Source organism: Podarcis erhardii, assembly GCF_964252035.2.
Source record: "Podarcis erhardii genome assembly, chromosome: 8".
Lineage (NCBI taxonomy): Eukaryota > Metazoa > Chordata > Lepidosauria > Squamata > Lacertidae > Podarcis > Podarcis erhardii.
The window spans coordinates 48,905,226-48,926,946 of NC_138499.1; the positions used below are offsets into that span (position 1 = coordinate 48,905,226).

Below are 21,721 nucleotides of genomic sequence, written 5' to 3' on the forward strand. Positions count from 1 at the left end.
TTTCGTCCCTGCCACCCTCTTGCCCACTCAGATTATGGAAGCTGCAGCAGCAGGGCAATCTCAGTGGAGGCATCTCAGAGAAATGTGCTTAAGAGTGCCATTAATGAAGCACTAGGGGATAAGGCTATCAGTGAGTGCTAGTCAGGATGCCTATGTTCTACCCCAACTGCTTGAGGCAGCATGACTCTGAATACCAGTTGCTAAAAGTCACAAATGGGGAGAATGTTGTTTTATTCATGCTCTGCTTGCAGGCTTCCCCATGGTCATCAGGTTGGCCACTGTGAGAATAGATGGGCCTTTGGCTTGATCCAGCTAGGCTCTTCTTATGTTACCGATGTTTGACAGGGAGAATGCAAGCTGTTAACTCATCCATCTAAACACAGGCTATCAATATATGGAGGGAAAGGATGGATCCATTAGAAAAAAGCAATCCTTATCAGAATTCAAACTACCATGTACATACAGTTTGTGATTATTGCTTACAGTTTCATAGTAGATGCATAATTCATTCAAATTGACTCTTATCCTGAACTACGGACCTGGGTGTACCGGTAAGCAGTAGTCTTCAAGAAGCCCTCCTTTCTCCTACAAACCAGATGTTCAGTAGTACAGGTGGTGGAAATGGATGCCTTCACAGACTGGAGTATAATGTATGTACTGCTGTGGTGCTCCTGGATATCTGCATCTAGACCAGAACCACAACCTGGCTGAGTGCAGATTCCTGATGCTTCTCGGGTGCAATCCCATATGAATGGGCTGGTAGTATGAGATCATCAGCTTGTGCCAAAATAGTTGGCTTTGTGTTGACTAATTCTGTAACATTTTTCTAATTTCATACCACTTTGTAACTATATTGCACCACACCTACTAATTACTCATCCTGTTGTGATGATACTGGTTGACTCACAATGACAGTACACCACTGTGTTGTGCCACACTGCAACAACAAGCGTTTATCCGTTGGCATTGACTTGTAGGAGAACTTAGCTGTTTACATGGAAATAAATTTCACTGAGAACTGTGTTGATGTGCAGATGAGCAGCTTACTTAGTGGTCAGTCTACATTGGGAAAGGGGCTTTCCTTGGAGCAGCATCTCAAAAAGAAACTTTAACATACAATTTCTGAGATTAAGTATTTATTTGAAATGAACTGATTACCAAGGGGCAGTTCTTAGGTTACAGTCACCATGTGGAAGCTGTTAGGAATGCTTCAGCAAAAATATAGCTCTGCGGGACCAACACAGCATGTGGAAGCAATGGATCATGTTGATCACCCACATATTATTGGTTAACACAAGAACTGCATATTCTTGGTTGTTCTTGGGGCTGGCACAGAAAATCTATCCATAATCAGAGCAAGCTGTTTTACATATTACTGCTGCCTATGGAGCTAACCCATTCATAATTGTTCCCTGTGGTTTCAAGGCATAAGCCTGCCCTAAATCTCAGTTCTTTCAGATTTTTTAAAAATGAAAGGGGGTGGACCAACACTGATAGTTGACGTCTCAAATTAACATTTAGTATTTCCACTCCCCAGAATTTCAAAAAAGGTGTTTTTTTTATTTGCACATTATTGCTCATACGATTTATGTTAACGGGCAAAACGAAAACCCAAGCCCTACCCTGTTTTAAATCCCATTTAAAATGTCAGAATACTAACTTCAAATGTAGTTTACTGTCCAATCCATAATCAAATAGGCACCAGATAGACAGATTTAATCAAGTTATAGTTTGATATGGACTGGTATAGGCTGGCACCACATTATCTAAGCATAGTGAATGCATAAACTTTGATAGAACCTACTTCCAAGTACATATCCATAGCTTCAAAACACAGATATACATAATTCATGAATACTGTGGTTTGGGCTATTCTCTGGTTGTACACATGATGTGCCATCCTCTCCTGTCTGCCTCAGCACCATCTAATAAACCCCACCTAAGGCTGAATTCATGCATGTATATTCATCACTTTGTGACTGCAACATTAAGGAATGTCTTGCATGCATGAAACAGCCACCAATGAATAAATGTCAAAGGAGGGTGGATATACCTATGGAAATCAGGGCTAAGTACCATATCCAAAATACTGGCATTTTACCTTGTTAGTATCACTTTACCTTCTTTGGTGTCACTTTGCTAATATTTCTTGAAACACAGGCCAGCTGGTACCGGCTGCATCAGAATGCTTGTTAGGACAACTTCTCAGGTGTTCTACTTTGTCTTTGTAAATGGATGTGAGATGAAACTGATACTAAAAGCATCTCATAATTGCTAAAACATGTTAAAAGTTAACCTGGCAATCTTACCCTGTCCCTCACAAATTATTTAGACTTCAATCTCTTTCATTTCAGTAGGACATTTCCAAATTGTGCACCTAGTACCAGGATACAAGGCTACAATTCTAAGCGCAAGTATTTATTAAAGTTACGCATTTTTAACTTTTGTAATCCTACGCACACTGTCCTAGGAGGAAGGCCTACCCAACACAATGCAACTAAAGGCCAGACTAGATTTGATGTTAATTGTGTGAATGCAGTCAAAGTGCATAAAATAATAACAATAACAATAATAGTGTAAACAGCAGCTGGGGATAGCACTGATATGCATCAGGTCCACAGTGGGTGAAGACACTGTCTTGATGCAACTGAGGAGGATTTTAGGATGACAGGAAGGGAAGGGTTAACCTCTCCCCAGCCACTGAACAACCCATGCACCAGGGAGGGTGTGTGTGGCTTCTGTTTGTTTATTTTTAAGTGAATTCATTACATGCATGCAATTAACATCATGTCTAGTTTGGTGCTTCCTCCTGAATCACCATAGATGGAATTGTGTTGTAACTTAATTTATTTCAAAAGTGTTATACACATGGTTCACTGTCTCTTTCCTTGAAAACAATGGAATTTAAGTGCTTTATTTTGCCTTTATGATCTATCCACCTGCAGAAGACTTTTAAGTTTTAAATTAGTTAACTCAACCACATTTTTTCTGCTTCATTTAAGAAAGTTTCTACCATTGTTCTCATTAATTCAACACTCACCCACCCACACCCCTACCTATTCCCCTGCCTTTTTGTCTTTAAAAATAATAATTCAAAGTCCTACACTGAAAACAAGGCTTAGTTCATTAATAAGAATTTAGTCAGAAATGAAACATTAGCTAAATCTACTTTCTCATTGTAAATATATTTTATTTAAATTAAAAATGCTTATTAATGCTATTGATTCATACATGTGCAATAATACTTCATAAAGTAATATTACTTGAATTTAGGAATGTAGAATTGCAGCTTGCTGGCCATAGGGCATCTCCAATCTTTCCTCAGCCGACACTTTTACAAAAATTAAAGCTGTTTCCCACCTCCCACCTTTGCCATAGTACTTCGCCATTCTAACCAAACATTAAAAGGAAGGAAAGGAGACAGATTCCGACTTGAAAGTCACCTCTATCAGAAGCTAGGACAAGAGTGTGCCGTTAAGTGCCATGGCAAAAGCCAAGAGAGATGAAGAGAGAATGAAAGGGCGCAACTGGAATTTAAAAAAATCAGTAAAGTGCCACAATTATTGTAATGTTCTATTCCTTTGATCCAAAGAATTTACTCAGCTGTCAATGTGCAATACAATTTGGCTTGCAATGGAATATAGTTGCACAACTGAACAGAACAAACTCCTGTTAGATGGTGGTGGTGTTTTTCTTCCTTTCTTTCCTGAATACATCTACAGGAATTTATTGATGCCATTCCACAAGAACATTCCTCAAGCTCTTTGGATGTTGACCAGTTCCTAGATCCACAAGGGGGCAGAAGGATCACGGGTGCTTGCCTCCATTTCATTTTGCTCCGATTTAAATCATGCCTCTGCTCTCCGGGTCTCCTTCCTCCAGCCCGGCCATGGCATTTGATCTGGAGATCATGAAAAGTTTCTCTTTATTTGTGTACTGTCTTTGCACTTTCAAAGGCCGCTGCTCCGTTTGTTCTTTGCTGGGACCCTCAGAGGGGTCAGATTCCCCACTGGGGATCGCTTCACAGTCCTGGGTTTTATGGGCTGGGGTGTTGGCAACAGATTCCAAGGAGGTGCCTGTCTCCTCCAATGGGGTATAGCCCTTATTGCTTCTGAGTTGATCACACTGAGAGCTCTGAGAAGCTCTCCTGTCCACAGGTGGCGTCGGAGGGGGAGAGTCCCCCAGATCGAGGGATTTGGAGTAGCTGGAAGATGAAGCTTTTACTAAAAGACTGGACTCAAGGTCTGTGCTACTGTCCAGAGTCTGAGAGGGTTCTGGGGAGAAGGATCTCCGGGCATCAGGGAGGCAGCTTGTGCTCTGGCGTCTAAGGACCAATTTGCGCTTGCCTGCCCTGGGCAGCATTGTATACCCTTGCCCCGTGTCTAGGTAGCTGCTCCTGAGATCTTTCAGGCTGAGCTCCACATCTCCCCGTGGAATCTCCCTAGCCCCTCGTTCCCCCAGTGGCCTCCGCCAGCCGCCACGCTCTCCTTCTGCCGCCTCCCCCTGAGCCAGAGGCAGCAAAGTGAAAGTGCTGAGCGAGGAACCCACAATGGAACTGGCTGTGCTATGCTGGTCCCAGCCATCTGGGGGGCTACAAGGTGGGCTACGAGCAGTTCTGGCCAAGGCAGCTCTATCCCGATAGATGCTGTACACAGCCTCAGCCAAGCTGGGTGGCTGCGGCTGCCTAGAAGAGAAAGAGGAGGAGCGTGGCGAGGAAACCAAGTCTGGAGGAGACAGAGGGGCACCCACGGGTGGGTGCCAGCTGCCCTTGGCTAGCACACCTGCAGCCCCCAGGGCTTCCGCAGGGCCACTGCCGGGTTTCAGCTCCAGCCCTCGAGGTTGCACGTAGTTGATGAAGCCGTTGATAGGAACTGGGGCGACAGGAGCTGAGGGCGCCCCATCCTTGGTCCGAAGGCTATGTGCATCGATGACAGTGGAGTACAGGTCCCTCAAGTTGATTATCTTTGTCTTTTTGTCCCGGTTCTCGTGGAGCACTGCATTGGCACAGATAAAGAGGAAGATTCCAATGCCCATGATGAGAGGCCCGAGCACCTTGAGCTTGTCCGAATGCAAATACCGCGAGAAAAGCTGGAAGAGGAAGCTTGTGGAAGTTGAGGAGGACGAGGGGGAAGGTGGAGAAGGAGCAACACCCTTCTTGCTGCTTGCAAAGGAGGCGTTGGCTCCCAAGCCTTCTGAGTGAGATTCGCCCGGGTCTTCCGTCTGGTTCCTGGAGCGGCTTTTGGCGGCAGTCCCATGTGCTGGCAAAAACTGGCTGTCCCCAGTGCTCCCTGCCCGGTAAAGAGGCTTGGGCCAATAGCCTACTACCGCCAAGGCAATTCCCACGAGAAGCACCAGGATGCCACAAAGAGCAATGAGGCCGGAGAGGGAGCACAGCTTGAGCTTGCCCTTCACCACCACCACGTCATTCTTGCGTTTCTTTTTGGCTTTGCGCTTGCGCTTTGGGACTTGGCTCTGAGGCCGCAGGGGATCCTGTTTTCTGGCTGAGATCCTCAAGAGGCCTCCAGTGGCGATCATGGCTGGCTACCCTGGGCACTGTTCCCTACAGATACTCCGGCTCCTACAGGAAAACGGGGAATAGAAACAAAAAAAGATTGTGAGAGCCTGGGGAAGATCCAGATTGCAAAGCCGCCCACACGGCATAGTCCCTTTAAGACTGCAAATTACATTTCACATTCATTTATTAAATCTGCTCAGTCACTAGTGACTAATCACTCTGACACAAGGACGTGTGTGCGAGACGGAGGCAGGTCTACAACAGCCCGCCAATTGCTGTTAACGCTAACCACAAAAATAGCCACTTAGACGCAACCCACTTGCCAAACTGACTACTTGGCCTTAATGTCGCTATCTGTGCATTTGCTGAACAGTAGCAGGGCACTTAATTTGCAGAGCATAAATTAATAAAAGGTTGATTAAGGCCCTGTATGCATTTGCAAACAAAAGAAAAGGGGAGAAAAGATGAGAGGGAGTTGTTGAGCTAGTGAAAGGGAATCTCTTCTTGCTGACAGCAAAGCTGGCAAAGCAGCCTTAACTGAATTCCACATGATGTTTTAGAGCAGTGCTGTATGGATCGGGTGCAAACTGTTGTTTGGGGACATAGGGAGACAGTGTGCTCTTGCTAGGGTTGTATTTGCTTTGAAAGAACAAGTGCGCCATCTGGGGGTGCTTTCGAACCTGCCATTGTCTTTGGGTGTGCAGATGAGAATCTTTTCTCAGCTTTGACTGATTTACCAGTTACATCCATATCTAGAGAAAGCAAATCTACCCTTGGTTACACATGCCTTAGTTACATCCAAACATGACTATTATAATGTTTTGTAAGTGGGTCTCCCTTTAAAGATCCTTCAGAAACTGCAGCTGATGCTAAATGTGTTCATGACGATGCTGGCCACTGCTCAGTGACCAGAACAGAGGATGCCAATTTTTGTACAAGCTGCACTGGCTGCCTATCTGTTTTTGATCCCAATTTTTAGTGCTGTTATCGACTTTTAAAGGTTGCTAACAGCCCAGTGCCTGAACAATTGCCTTCACTCACACTGAACTGCCCATGCCCTTCAATGAGCTCCAGAAACCCTGCTCTCAGGTCTGCCGCCACTGGCCATATGCTTGGCAGGTGTCAGGTGCAGGGTCTTTTCAGTGGTGGCTCAGCAACTGTGGAATTCTTTCCCTGGGGACATCTGGCAAACCCCTTCTTTTCTCACTATTAGGTAGCTAGACAAGACATTTGCTTTTGGAGTTTATTTAGTTTTTCTTGCCTTTATTGGTTGGGTGCTGCTGCTATTGTTTAGCACCAGTTTTGTGATTAATGTATTACTGTTAAATTAACTTGCTCAGGTTATTTGCTTTTTATGTGTTAAACACAGGTTTGAATGCATGCATGTGGAAAAAGCAGTCTATGAACAACCAAAATATATAACTATACTTAACTACAAAATATATGACATCTTATACACACACACTAACCTGAGGTAAGTCCCCTTGAATTCAACGGGGCTTACCTCTCAGCAGATACATATAGGACCACACTGTTAATAAAGAGTCTACCCTAGAACTCTGTTTCCCCACTATGCCACACATGGCATGCTCTTAACTAGCTTTCACTTAATCTCCACCCTGGCAAGAATCCAACTCCATAGCATGCCAGTGCGAATGTTCCTTCATTTTGTCCTGCACAAAATGTTTGCTGATGGTCCTTCCCTCTTCCCCCAACTTCTGCTCAACTACTATAAAGGTAGAAGGTAGCCCCAATATCCCATACCCTGTCTGTCAGCTGGGGTGAGTTTTAATTTGACTTCACTCTAGAGAGCAGGCTTTCATTTGTCCTCTGCTGTCATAGAAGTATTGCCTTGGGCAAGTAGACCTAAAACTTATCCCTGGTCACCTGACCCAATAATACCCCCTGCCTTTGCTTTCTCAGTAGGTGAAGTTCAGAGAATCAAAGGTGCTGTACACCTTCACAAACACTCTCAAGATCTGTTGTGCTGAACAACTGGGTGGTGGCCGCACACGGGGCGGGGATGCAGCTGGAACAAAAACTGGGAACCTGTGGCCCTCCAGATCTTGCTGAACTACAATGCTCATTGTTGGCTGTGCTGACTGGAGCTGAAGATGGAAGGAATCCAACATCATCTGAAAGGCTAGAGAGTTCCCATTCTAGAGCCAAAGTTTATTTTAGTGGTTGTGTGTTTGTTTTCATCCTGGACCTGCAGGTTTGTAGAAGCCCTCCAAACTCCTGCAGATTTACTGCCATTGGCTCTGCGTGAATCAATACAAAACGTGTTAGCATCTATATTTCATGAACTGAGAAACTGGGATGGATTCAACACAAAGAGGTCCGTGGTTCAGCAGGGATTTTGGTTTCTTCTTTAACACACAGGTGGGCAATATGTGCCGTCACACAGTCCCAGCCTCATTTTATGTAGCCTCCAACACCTTCTCAAGCTGTCCCGTTTTCTACCCCATCAGAGTCACATCCTTCCTGTTCATTTCCTCCTTGTTTGTTCTGGGTTCTCCAATTGCTCCTATCCCCCATTTCCTCTGTAGTTTCAGAGCATGAAATGCCAAGTATTTTATTTGATAAGAACAAATTGATACTTCATGACTGTTAATCTCCACACCAATCCCTCCTCATTTCTGATGTAGACTAAAAATTAGGCTGCAGGCTGGCTCCACCCTACAAATAATAGGGTGTCCTTATAAATATGCAAATATTTCATTGGAAGGTTGTACTCTAAGTAATTCCCAAACTTCACTTGTGAGCTTTTGCCTATTTCGCCTCTCTCCTAAATCTAGTCAGGACTACTGAAGCCAAAAGAACAGGTCTAAGAATAATGGGCCAGCCTGAGGGTGCACCCATTTATTTGTACACATGGAAATCAGGAGTAGGCACAAAATCCTGATTTCCTTCTACCATCCTGCATTCCCTGACCATGTTAACACGGGCTTAACCATCTACTCCAGATGCACACTCATAGAGCCAGGTGGAAGAAAGCACTCACTCTAGAATGGAGCTTTTGTCCTTGTTTTGCAGACTGTACTTTCCTGAATGAATACCCTGTGGGTAAAGTGTGGGAGGTTTGTCAAAAATGAATGCATCAGCTGATTATGAAAGGGTTAGGTTGAACTACATTATAAAGAGAATCCAAAACAAAACCTTACACTGATCTACCAATAGTAGTTTACAGAGAGCACTCGGTTATGCTTTAAAGTTCCTTATACAGCACTTTCTTGCCTCTTAAGATAAAATAATAAGGAAATGCATCCCATCTTGGTTAAGGGTAGGAAAGGAAGCCTGATGTGGCCTTAATCACACCACAAGTGACTGTTTGGCTTTCATAATCTGTACTGTTTCATTATGAATGTGGAGGCTCCTGTTTTGTTATAGGAGTCACTAAGCTGTTTATGAGCCTCAGGGCATCTTCTTTGAATGAGGCCAAAAGGTTACATTACACAAGGGACTTAGGTATGGTGATCTACCATGCAAAAGAAAAATGCATTTCCAGTAGAAAACGTTGGAAACGATACTAGAAAGGCAAGTTGAATTGTTTTATTTAGGTCACTGGGCATGCATGTATTTATTGCACTGAAAAGACTGTGTGCTTTTATAAAACTAGAATGTGAAATTTAGCTGTCAATGTACAAAGGAAATAACCAAATTCTAGCATCGTTAGAAATGTTTCTTTGAAGCAACTCCTTCTGAATCTATTTTGTTTTACTACCTAGACAAATCCTCCTTTATGCTTAAGGTGTGAGGATATCCTCTGGACATCTGCCTGATTGGAATCATGTATGATGTTCAAGGTAACTGGTTATGTAACACCAGTGAATTTTCAGCCCATCAATGTGAGAATGTGATGGAAACAGAAAGATTCTGTGCTAAACCTGATTTAAAATGAGATGGAGCACTACTTTGAATCACCAGGGGGAACAAATCATGTTATTGTGTTAACAAAGTAGCCTGAAATAATTTGCAAGGTTTTTATTTACATGAAATCAGGGTTCATAGTCTGAGCATTCAAATAATGAAGCAACACCTGTGTATTCAACAGGACAGTCTGAAAATACTAAAGAATTCCTTACTTTCCCCAGAATGTCCAAAATAGATTATAAGAACGATAAAAGCAATCAGTTCAACATGCTGCCTAAAGTTAAATCCTTTGCCTTGAAATCTGGTTAAGTCAGCATCCTAGATAATCTTATTTCCTTCATCAGCTAAACCTCCCCATTTCCCAAATATCCCCAGATTCAGCAATTTTCTGATTCATTTCAACTCCATGCATTTTCTAACAAAAACATTCCTAGTCCTTACAATGCACCTTAAAGTAATTAAACAGCCAGTTTAACCTTCCCTCCTCTTCTCTGGTGTGATTTGACTATTATAGAGTGTAGATTGATGGGGGGGAGGGGAGATACTTCATTAATAGGGCTTGATTAAATCTCCATGTGTACATGCTTCAGCTTCTGATGCAATGAAAAAAAATCACCATACAGTACTATGACAAAGATCCGCATTAACTTAGCTGGGGAAACACATACTAAATGATGTTTGCAAAACAGTATTAGAAGAGCATAACAGAATGAGTCCTGCAATTGGGTTTCCTAAAAAGAAAGCTTCTGTTAGTAATTATTATGCTATGGAGAAACAGCCCAAATTCTGGAAGAATTCAGGACTTAGAGAACACTCAGATATATAGCCCAATGTGATCTATACCAGCTAATAGTTCCATTAACCAAATTCGAGATCATCTCTATTTCCCAGGCTTTCAGCTGTATTTCAAGTCTATAAGACTGATGAACATCTTGAGATAAATAAGCGAGTTACGCCACTTGCTCTGCTATTCTCTCTGGCATACACTCCATTTGGGTAAATAACCCTGACCTGCACAAATTAGCTGCTCGCCCTTGGGAAAGAGTTAGCTGCTTGCAGCGAGAGTTTAAACATTATTGCGTCCCTGGGAGGGTGGGCTGCCTCAGGGACAGAGGCTAATGAAACATTTGTGGTTGACATACCTGGGGCTTTGTTGTCCTACATCGTGTCATTAGCAAAGTTGCCAGTCCCTACGGGGGGGAGAGAGAGTTTTCGAGCGACGCTGTTGACAATCTCTGCATGAGGGGCAGCCAGCCTGGCTGCGGATCGGAGGGCTAAAAAAGCTGGCAGCGAAAAAGAAGCTTGCACCGGAGAGTCAGCGAATAAGAGCAGCCCACCCTTTCAACTTTCCAGATTTAAAACTCACTCCTGGAGCAAATCCATCCAAGGTGCTTTCAGCCTGAAAGGGGGTCACCTGCGCGGCTGCGCCCATTTGTGAGACCATTTTAGCCGGGCACCTCATTTCATAACCTTCAAAGCGCCAGGCTCTCTCTCTCTCTCTCAGTGTCCCTCCCCACCCCCACCCCACTTTTCAGGAAGGGGATGAAATCACAAAGTGATGTTCCTGGATCTCCACAAAGACAGGATGGTGCAGAGAAGGGACCGAGAGAGATCTTGGCGGAGCCCCATTTCTACAGCCCAGCCTTTTGGGGAGAAAGGAGGAGGACGAGGTGGGGGTGCTGCTGCTGAGGATCCCCGGGTGAGTTTACGGTTCAAAATGGCAGCATTTTGTAAGCGGGGAAGCTCCATCTCTTTTCTCTTACCGGGGAGAATCGCGGGGCGTGGGAGCCGCAGGCAAGTTCCTCGGAGCCCAGAGAGAAACCATGGAGAAACTTTGCAGCAGGGCGAGTGGACACCTCGGACGGAAAGCGAAGCAACCCCCCGGAGCCCCCCCTCCGACGCCGACGCCCCTTCGGGCTCATGGGTACAGATCCCGGTTAGAAGAGGAGCCGCGATTGTATGGCTATGGGCAGCCGCCGGGGATCCACGGAAGCCAGCGGCCGCGGCACCGAGCAGTTCCTGCGGCCAAGTGCGCCTCCCGCTCCCTCCGGCATCCTGCCCGGCTTCCGACGGGGGTCGCCCTGCGCTCGCTCCGCGACGCTGCTCCGGGCGCCGCTTCTTGTTGTGGTTGCTGCCGCCGCCGCCGCCGCCGCCGCGGGAAGCCGCTCGCCTCTCCTGCCCGACGGAGCTGCTGCTGCTGCTGCTGCTGCTGCCACCGGCGCTGATTCGACGCTGCCGCTGCCGCCGCCGCTGCCGGCCGGACTCGCTGCTGTTGCTAGGAAACCGGAGCCATGACACAGGGAAATTGCGGCAGGATGGCAATGATCTCCTCGTCGCTGCTCGAGGAGGGACCAGACCCTCGCCGCCTCCCCCGCCTCCTCCTCCTCCTCCTCCTCCCACGTGTCCTAGTTGCCGCCGCCCCCCCGCCCATGACCCCCGGTTGCGAGGAAAGGGGCTGAGCGGCGGGGAGAGAAGGGAAGGGGACCCGCTCGCTGGCCTCCCAAGAGCCGTCGAGGGGACGGGGGGGGGCGAGGGGGAGGCACTTCTCTCAACTCAGCCCGCCCCCATCCCACCCACTCGCCTGGATCTACGACCACCAACCAGTTTGGGGATCTCTTGTCTGTCGCCTGCAAGCTTACGTCGATTTCTTCCTTTGCACCCCGCTTCATTTGCCCAGCCCACCTCGACACCCCACCCCACCCAACACACACCTGCTTCTTGGGTTGCAGTGTTCAAGCAGGTTATTCAGGAATAGTTTCATTGGAGTAGGTGTTTCTGCTGCTCCAAAGTAGATTTGTTGTGACTTACAGTCTGGAAATGATATTCTTATTCTTATTATTAAGAAGTTGGGTTTCACTTTAATGCTGCATGGTCTTTTTGTGCATTGCTCTTTTTGTTGTTGTTAACATTTTTGTTCTGTGAGCCACGCTGAAGATGTTTGGGAGAGGGCAGGCTGTAAACGTTGAAAATAGTCTTCTTACGTGACTGTGCTTTCTTTATGAATGTGTTTTATGAATAGATACATATTAGTCTTACTATAGTTTTCTTCAAGAACATGTGTTGTTTTTATTCAAAAAATAAACAAACCATTTTGGGTTAAACCTTTGTAAAAGAAAGCTGAAAAGCTTGACATCAAGTACACACAATCTTTCTCACACACCATAGTCGTACATTTTGTACGGCCTATTTTAGGTTGTAAAAACAATAGAAGCTTGTGGAGAGAGAAAGTATTTTAAGGTACAACAAGACTGTTTTTCTGCAACCTAAATTGTTACAAACTGTGGGGCTTGGGTGTGGTGGTGTGTGTGTGTGTGTGTGTTTGTGTGTAAGAGATGCGCTCTCTCTCACACACTTTCTTCTGCAAAAAATTAAGTGCCTTGTGACACCTTAAGGGCTTATCAGAAATTTGTTACAGCATGTGCTTTCATGGGATAGAGTCCGCTTCATGAAATGCATGAAGTTATCTGATGAAAAGGGCCCTGGTCCATGAAATCTTATGCCACAATACATTTGTGTTAGTCTTCAAGGATTCTCAAGACACTGCTTTTTGTTTTTTGCAAGTAACTAACATTGCTATCTCTCTGTTAATTTGGGGTGAAAACCTAAACACACGTATTATTAAGTAATCCCCATTGAATATAGTGGGACATACATTTAGGTAAACATGTAGTTCACCTGGTTCACGGGCCTGGTGACTGACCAGTTCAAAAAATAAATAAAATTTGAAATCAGTGTGATTTCTCTCTCTCAAATCTTGCACGTTGTTAAAAAGTCAAGGGAACACTTCGGCAAGTATTACTTGGTTTTGAAAAGGGCTCCAGACTTTTAGAGAAATTTGATTATCTTGTGTCTTTCTTCACTTTTCAACCTTTAGGGGATGGCCATCTCTCCTTTAAAAACTCAAATTATCTGCCTTGTGCTGTGTGAAACCCTGTCTGATGTTATCACTTTTCTTTCTGATAAGCAGAGCATTATGACCAGTTTATCAGGGAAAGAGTGCAAACAGCCCTGCCTCCCATTTGCACTGCTCTCCAAAGAACACTTTCAATTCCTTGGGCAGTAAGTAGCCATTACCAGATATGATAACAAACCTCGCAGAGAAGGCTAAAGGACCATGGGTTTCCTGCACCTGCTACAGACAATGTTGAAATTAAAAGACAGGCTGGCATTGCTGTTATCTACTGGATGCAAGGTGTGTGCATTGGATTTTCCCGAGGGGAAAAAATTCTGATTGAATCCCAGCAGCAGCCGTGTATCAATGGCAGGGGGTGAAATGCGGGAGAAACTCTGAAAAGGTAAGGGATAAGAAAACAGCAGCTGAAGGGACGGTGAAGGCACTTGCTATAAATACTGTGTCTAAGGGCCCCAAGGCTTCCTTGAAGGTAGGGGAAATGAACTTGGCATAGTATGTAATGAATTTTAATATTTTTAACTATTGTGTTGATTTTTGTGCACAGGCATGGTCCTCACAATAAATGGATTTGATTTGAACTTAGGCAGATAAGGAGGAAAACAAATAAGGTAGCTGTGTGATTGTTCTGTATAATACAGTTGTATTCAGAATATGTAAATTCCCACAAAGTATACTACAACATATCTAAGAGAATATCAAGCTAAGATACTGCAATAAAACCCTTTCATTTTATAGCAGTTGGGGAGCAGTGGAGAGCTCTATTCTTTCCTATCCCCCAAAAACTTGCAGATTAGTATTTTATCAGGCTTTTAGCTAACCAGCATTTGTGCATTGGAAAATTGTAGCTGTAGTCGTATTGATGATCCCTTCTGCAATGGCTAGAGGATTTATCAAATAAGATATGGTATTAACAGTGAGGCTATTGGCTGAACTAGCACGGTGAAAACTGGCTAATGACAAACCCTGCTCTGAACATTCTTTAAAAAAATTGTCCTCCTTACCACCAAAAATAACTGCAGTTTTATTAGTGTAACCACATCTTTGCATCTGAATGATTGTATATTCTGCATGGTTTGATGGCATAGGATAGTTCGTGTGGAAAAAAAATTGACAGACTGAGGCCTAACTCTAGACAATCTGCCTGTAAAGCAAGGTGATCCATACTATTATTTTGAAGGATGGGCTTTCTGAAAATGGGAGCGCGGTAGCATCTAGCCTTTTGTAAAGCTGGAGACATTCTGGCCCCTAATCAAACAGCTTTTCCTTTCCCTGTTCTGCTTAGTGCCTTGTGAAGCTTGCTTCTAAGTATGCTGTGCCAATTCAATCCCAGGTGCCTGTAGATAAGGGCATATTAGAACTATGGAACTCAACAATGGGTGGAAGAACTGAAAAATGAGTTTAAATGTGACTTTCCTTTTTATATATATTTAGGCTGCACTCTTGCACACACTCACTTGGTGGAAAGTCCCACTGAACTCAGCAGGGCTTGCTTCTGAGTAGATGTGTGAATATGAGAAGATGCAATTGGTTCAGGATAACTGCCAATAAGTTAAATCAAAGCCTTTTCTTAAAGGTGAATTTTGAGAAAGGATTTTAAGAAAGAGGTGACAAATAAGGTGTTCAGAGAGGAAGTTCCCAGTATATTCATTTTAGATATAATGGATTATTTGCAAGCGGAACTTTCTTTGCTCTTCTGCCCCTAAATCTCACCAAAATCTGCTCTAGTCATCCAGCCCACAAGAGCTGACATTGTTAGGGGCTGCAGAGAGCTGGAAGGGACAGGAGGGAGATAGGAAGTTCAGTTCAGTGGACAAACGTCCTTTGTGCCGCTGCAGGGCTGCTGAATTCAGCCAGGGCTTTTTTCAGCCGGAACTTACCCAAACTCAGCTCTGGCACCTCTCAGGTGGGCGCTATTGCCATTCTAAGAGAACCAGGGAGGTGTTTGTGGTGAGTTCCAGCACCACATTTTATAGAAAAAGCACTAGATATCGCCCGTAAATTTCAAGCTGAAATCCTATACACACTTACCTGAGAGTAAGTCCCATTGGAGCTTCTTCTGAGTAGATATAGATAGGAATGCCACTGTAAGATATATCCATCTGTATGCCTTTCAAATTTAATTTGTGGGTTATCTTGGGGGAAATGCCAAGCAGTCAATGTGTGTGTGTGAAATGTGTCTTACGCACCAGTGTGTTGTATTAAAGCTGAATATTTACTTTTAAACATGATGAATCAAACAAATCTTTGATCTGTTTCATTGAACGTGAATCCTGTGACTTACATTCTTTTTTTAAAATTGCTTTGTTTCCAGCAATAGCAGCAGGGTACCGGAAGAAACTGGAAGCATCTGTTTCCACAGGAGACTTCCATCACATCAATAATTCAGCCTAGCCAGGCATTCCCTTAAGACCTCCTGACTTTGAGAGAGAAGTGCCTTCAGAGGTTTAAGGGGAAGAGGAACCTCTTGCACATCAGTGATATTTTTACCTTTAGAGTGAAGTTTAGACCAAACCAATGCATGTGTAAGCAGCTGAACATTTGACTTCTGTCTTTGCTTTCCAAATACGTGAGTTTGCTTAAGTGACTTTTCTTGTACAGAAATAGTTCTGATCATACCAAGTCAAGGGTATGTCAGTTCAGGTGCTGGTTAAGATGAAAATGTCATCAACAGATAAGACACATTAGGAATCTGAACACAGCAGGCTTTGATTGTACCCTGCAAGGAAATCAATGGTGCAATCACAGATCAGATTTTTGATAGCAAGTTCGCAATGTTGGTAATATACATCATGACATCCCCCCCCCCAATAACTTTACTTTATCTTTTGATTACACATTTGCTGCTCGAATTCCTTATGTCATGGCTTGCAGGGAATGGCAGAAGGTGTAAGGGGCTGATTTACTTTTTGGTTGCTGTGATCTGCTGAATTAACCTCTACTGACAATGTTAGCAGTGTTGTGTGCATTGCTTTAAAATCACATTTACATCAAAATATATAAAAGAGAGTTCAATGTGAACAAAAGTGTAACATATCTAAAGACAAAGTATATGGTGAAATTGAATGTTTTTATTATGGTAAAGGAGAATTCATGTGTGTCAGAATTAAAAATTGGCCATCAAATATGTGGAAGTTTGCATGTTTTACGGAAGATAATCACTTACAGCATTATTCAGGTTATAGACAAAACTATGTGTATTATCAAAACAATACATGCTGAGGGTTTGCATAGGTTTAAGAACCTGTCTGCACATTACTTTTTGTGTTTACATGAATTGATACCGCCCTCAAATGTTTTCTCACACACATACAAGGGTAAATCTGTTGGCAGTAAGTTACAATTGTTGGCAGTTACATAATGAAAAGTGGCGCACAATTGCAACAGTTAAGAGTTGACAAATAACTAGGTTTGTCCAAGTCACTCATTATATTTGTACATTATTAGAAACTGGGACAATTGATGTAAAACTGCCTTCCAGTCTCTCCCATGATGAGTAATTTCATGTTCAGGCAGATATTAGTTACTCCAAAGCAACCCCAGGTCAGTTTTGTGATAGCCAGAAGGAAGGTTTTCTTAGATACCCTTTTGCTACTTTTCCCTACCTGAACAATTTCTCTGAAGTATTCAAGCAGCAGCTCTGTTTTTATCAAGTGGAAAGTGCCTCCATGCATTGCTGCAATCCAAGAGCAGATCCTTTGGGGTGGAATTACAATACTGAAGAACTCCTTCAGCCTCACTCTCTCCTTGTTTATTTGGAAGTAAGCCCTACTGAATTGAACAGGTTTACTACCAAGTAATGGTGCAATCCAAGCCCAAGATCCAACAGGATGAGAGCATTTGAATTTGGCACATCTTAGGCTTTCATCCAAGATGAGCTGCAGCTAAACCAGCATAAATTTCTCATTCCAGCTCAGCCTGAATTCAATTGGCATAACTTACTGGTAAACTGGTGTAAGTTATGCTGAGGGATGTGGGTGGCACTGTGGTGTAAACCACTGAGCCTTGGGATTGCTGATTGGAAGGTTGGCAGTTCAAATCCCTGCAACGGGGTGAGCTCCCGTTGCTCGGTCCCAGTTCCTACCAACCTAGCAGTTCGAAAGCACATCAAAGTGCAAGTAGATAAATAGGTCCTGGTGCGGCAAGAAGGTAAACAACATTTCTGTGCACTGCTCTGGTTTCACCAGAAGCGGCTTAGTCATGCTGGCCACATGACCCAGAAAAACTGCAGATAAACGTTGGCTCCCTCGACCAGTAAAACGAGATGAGCACCGCAACCCCAGAGTCATCTGTGACTGGACTTAACTATCAGGGGTCCTTTACCTTTTAAATCATGCTGCTTTAAGTCCCCCCAAAAGGGACCTTCCAGGGAGTGGCAGCGGTAGACAGGGCAAGCAGAGGTTTCCAAGTGTTCCAGGTCTTGTTTTGCTGGGTTGTATCCCAGTCCGCAAAACTGTGTCTCAAGAGCAGCCCCTCCTAGAGACTTCCAAACGGAATTTGGAATAGGGTTAAATATAATGGCTTGCTATAGTTAGGATTGTTCTGCCTTTGGGCATAGAATTACAGCCTTAAGTGCATCGTGTGTTTTTGTACTTTGTCCCTTTTGTCATACTGTTTCATGTGCAAGGTCATGTTGCAGACAAACGGATGCAAGAAAATGTAGTTTATCCTATTGGCTTCTGTAACCAATTTCTTCATCACAAGTGCACTGAGTTTTAATGTGATGAAAGAGGGGGTTTTTTCAGGAAGCTTTTAGTCAATAGATCAAGATGCAATGTCATTGTAAGTAAAAAGTGGAATATGGCTGGAGAAGCAATTTCAGTATGCCTACTAAGAAATTGTGGCAAGGGTATTTAAAAAGCGCAAGTCCCTGAATGCTGACTGTAACTCAAGGCAAGACCTTCAAAGTCTTTTAGTTGTATGTGATGGCAGATGTAGGGGCTTTGAACAGTCATTCTAAAGCCTTTAGCAGGGCTGTCATGCAGCCAAAATCTCTTGGGGGCTAATGCCAGTCTATGCATTACAAAATAGCCGTAATATCCTGTCAAGAAAATGAGTGGAATTTCATTATTTTGTTATTCTGAGATTGCATTGTGTTCATTTTTGCCTACAAGCCAGGTTTCAGAACTGTGTTTTTCTTAGCAATACACTGCTTTTATATCATTTTATAAAGCTCCCAAGTGATTCCATCAATACAGGGCCATAGTTAATTTGAAAGTACCTGAAATGAGCACACTTAGCACCAGGCTCATTCTGAAAGAAACGTCTCCTTGGCTGCCTGGGGCAGTATTGATATAGTTTTAAAAGGCAAGCATGACACTATGAAGGATGAGTGGCATCTTTAGATCAGGGATGGAGAACCTGTGGTCCTCCAGATGTTGGACTCCAACTCCCATCAGCCCCAGCCAGCATTGCCAATGGTGACAAATGATAGGCTTGTAGCCCAGCAACGTCGAGGGTTACAGGACAGCAACCCCCCCCACCTTTAGATTCACTTCAGGCTTCCACTTCTCTTACTGGACTGGTATTAGGTGCAAATACTCCTGTTTTCGTACCTGTCAATGTCCTTGTTCCTGCTCTTTTCATTCTCCTCTGTTGTGGAGCTGTCATGGGACTATAGGTAGCTGTTCCTATGTCTGCCTGGCTAAGTAACATATTCTTCACCCTGTTCTGGTATTCTGTATGTGCAATTTCCCTCAAGCGATTTCCCCTTCTCACTGGATCCTGCTTGGGAGCAGCTTTCTTTTCTCTCAATGTAAATGTCGGCATCTATTTCACATCCTGCATTTTTATAATCTTCAAGTTCTTTGGACAGACTTCTCAACAGCATGCTCATACAGTAGCTGTGATCGTTTTGTTGAATTAAAGTCAGAATTCAACTCTGATGACCAGTTCTCAATATAATAGCAACTTAACTAAAATCAAAGGAAGAAACAACAAACTGAAGACAAACTCTTATGTCTCTCTCTCTGTGTGTTTATGTCTAGAAATGCCATAGGAATACATAGGGAATATTCCTTTAGGAGGAAGAGAAATAGGCGAGCAGCATCAGGGTGGTTAAATCCTACATGTTCTGTTTGACATCTTGTACATATCACTAAAACCACAATATGCATCCTAAGGACATCTTTCACATGGGGTCACTGGTTGGTTGGAAATGAGATATGAGTTTTCAAGTTCATTTGCTTCAAGAAGAGTCCTGCTGTAGGCAGATCTAACCATCCATTTCTTCATTGTTTTACTAGCGTTAGCAAAAGCAAGGTCAAATAAACAAGACAGAGACTTTTTGACACTAAACAAGACCCCAGTCTCTTTTCTGACCTTAAAAAGATGGTGGAAAGTATTCTGTGGACATCAATCACCTTTAGAAAGATAAATATTGGTTTCTGCTAGTAGAAAATGTTTGTGTCTACAAAATATGGATCAGAGGTTACTTGCATCATTGCTGTCGATGCTAGAATGTTTTAAAACTGTCTCTTTTACTGAATTTTGTTTACAGAGGTAAGCGTGTCTAAAGAAAGCCATCATGCCGGTGGGCATATGCAGAAGAGAAACATTGCTTCGTGTGTGCTTCCTGCAGTTCCTAAAGTGAAAACCTTTACACCTAGTTCATGCCTCATTGTGCATGGCATTTTAGAAGAAAAATGACGCTTTTCATTTTTCCTAGTTCCAAAAAAAGTGTTTTCTTTTATTACAAGACCTGCTTAAGGGTAAATAACATTTTATTGCTTATGCATGACTGGAAAGGTGAAGATTACACCCTCGATCTGATTTTTAAAAACAAGTCATTGAAAATATTGTTATGAATTATGTGAAGCAAACTCCCCATATCGTCTATGTTCAGTGAAGGGTCAGAATTTGAGCAAACTCATAAACTCCCGAATTTAGCAAGAGCTGGGAGTAGCAGCAGCCAACTTTCTCATGAGGCCAGCCAGCTGATGGTGGGTCACTGAAGAAACAATGGTGCTGATGGTCAGTCATTAGCCCCTCAGTGGAAGTCATCAAGCAGGCAGCAGGCTTTGCCAGGCATAGAGGGAGGTTGCCAGGGTAATGGGGTTTGATGTCACCACGGGAAATGTGGGCTCCCTTTTACAACAGAGATTTTTGGGAGCAGGAGCTTCTGGGAAGAAGGAGCAGGAAGCGGGCAGAACTTCATTCAGGGACTGAAGGGCAGCAGCCATACTGGTTGGCTGGAGCAGGCTGTTACTGAAAGGGGGGTGGCACTTAGGATGCTTCTGAATCCCATGCTGCACTGCTGGGAAGGACAAGCCCCTCTTGGGAAGTCAATGCTGTGAACTCTCCATAAACTCAGGTGTAAATATGTGCCAATAAACCATATTTCTTAAATGCACTAGGCACCATGCCTTGATTTCTCAACAGAAACACAACCCTGGTTAGGCACCAAGACTCTTGAAATCACTTCTACCGCTCGGCAGAGATTGGGGTGGCTTGTAACAATATTGAAATGAATTCAGTCAAATGGAGAGCATCAGGATCACCTCCCTTTCACATAACTTGAGTTGTGTAAAGAAAATGTCGAAGAAGGGACATTCAGTAATCTGCATGCATTACCTTATTTATATGTTGGACAGTTTCAATTGCTCTGCTCTGCTCTGCCTAAAATGACACTGGCACATAGCCCAAATTGAACCTAACAGATTGCTCAGTTAAAAATGTAACCACTGTCTTGTCTGCTTATAATAAGAGGATTTATTAATCTGTGACAAATACAATTGGTTTGAACTTTTTTTTTTAGTGGGAGGACATTAACAGCATTAAAAATTGGAAATCACTTAGGCATATGAACACAATGAAGCAGGGTAAAGATGAAGGAGGAATTAGAACACTAGAGCTGCTTTCAGTAGAATGTTGTATCACAAACTTCAAAGAAAATCAAAATTGCACAAACTATAGTCTTCGACTACTTTGGTGGAATCCAATGATATAGAAAGCACTGGTTTAGTCTGAGAGTTAATTGCCAGCAATATACCGGTACATGGTGTGACAAACTAGACATATTGGGTTTTGTCTGACTAGGTCTTACTCTGAGTAGATCTATTGAAATCAATGGACAAAAATATGAGGTAGGTGTGCGCGCGCACATGTGCTTGCATGCAATTTGGGGGAGGAGGAATGTGATCTGATAGGGGCTATATTATTTGAGGAATTAATTTGTCTCCATATCATATTCCTAAATAAAATTCCCCTGAAGCTGCTTACCCAATAGGAGGTTGGGTGATAACATCAGGGTCCTTTGCAAGGCAGGGGGAGCTTTTAATAAAAATTGACATGGGTAAGAGGCTTATTTCTTCCTAACACTATAATCTCAATACATAAAATTTATCTACACAAATTGCTGCTGCTAACACTTCAAATCGTCATAACATACCTGAGAAAATAAATATGTTACCAGGACCATTCAT

At 43.4% G+C, this 21,721-nt stretch overlaps 1 protein-coding gene and 1 long non-coding RNA gene across 3 annotated transcripts; one reads left to right on the forward strand and one right to left on the reverse strand.

Moving 5' to 3' along the window:
- Positions 1–1,307: 1,307 nt before the first annotated feature.
- On the reverse strand, positions 1,308–11,746 carry TMEM200C (transmembrane protein 200C). Of its 2 annotated transcripts, none has more exons than XM_081875066.1 (2): positions 10,531–11,746; positions 1,308–5,578 (listed from the first exon to the last, which is right to left on the reverse strand). In XM_081875066.1, the coding sequence occupies exon 2, from the start codon at positions 5,533–5,535 to the stop codon at positions 3,844–3,846; it is 1,692 nt and encodes a 563-aa protein (XP_081731192.1). In that variant the 5' UTR covers positions 5,536–5,578; positions 10,531–11,746; the 3' UTR covers positions 1,308–3,843. The 2 variants fall into 2 exon arrangements, with proteins under 2 accessions (XP_081731192.1, XP_081731193.1); XM_081875067.1 differs by having other exon boundaries at positions 11,152–11,745.
- A 90-nt stretch (positions 11,747–11,836) lies between these two features.
- Positions 11,837–21,031, forward strand: LOC309348244. The gene is made up of 4 exons (XR_014159305.1): positions 11,837–13,793; positions 13,889–15,867; positions 19,798–20,008; positions 20,679–21,031. It is a non-coding gene; the product is annotated as an uncharacterized lncRNA (long non-coding RNA).
- The last annotated feature ends 690 nt before the right edge of the window (positions 21,032–21,721 follow it).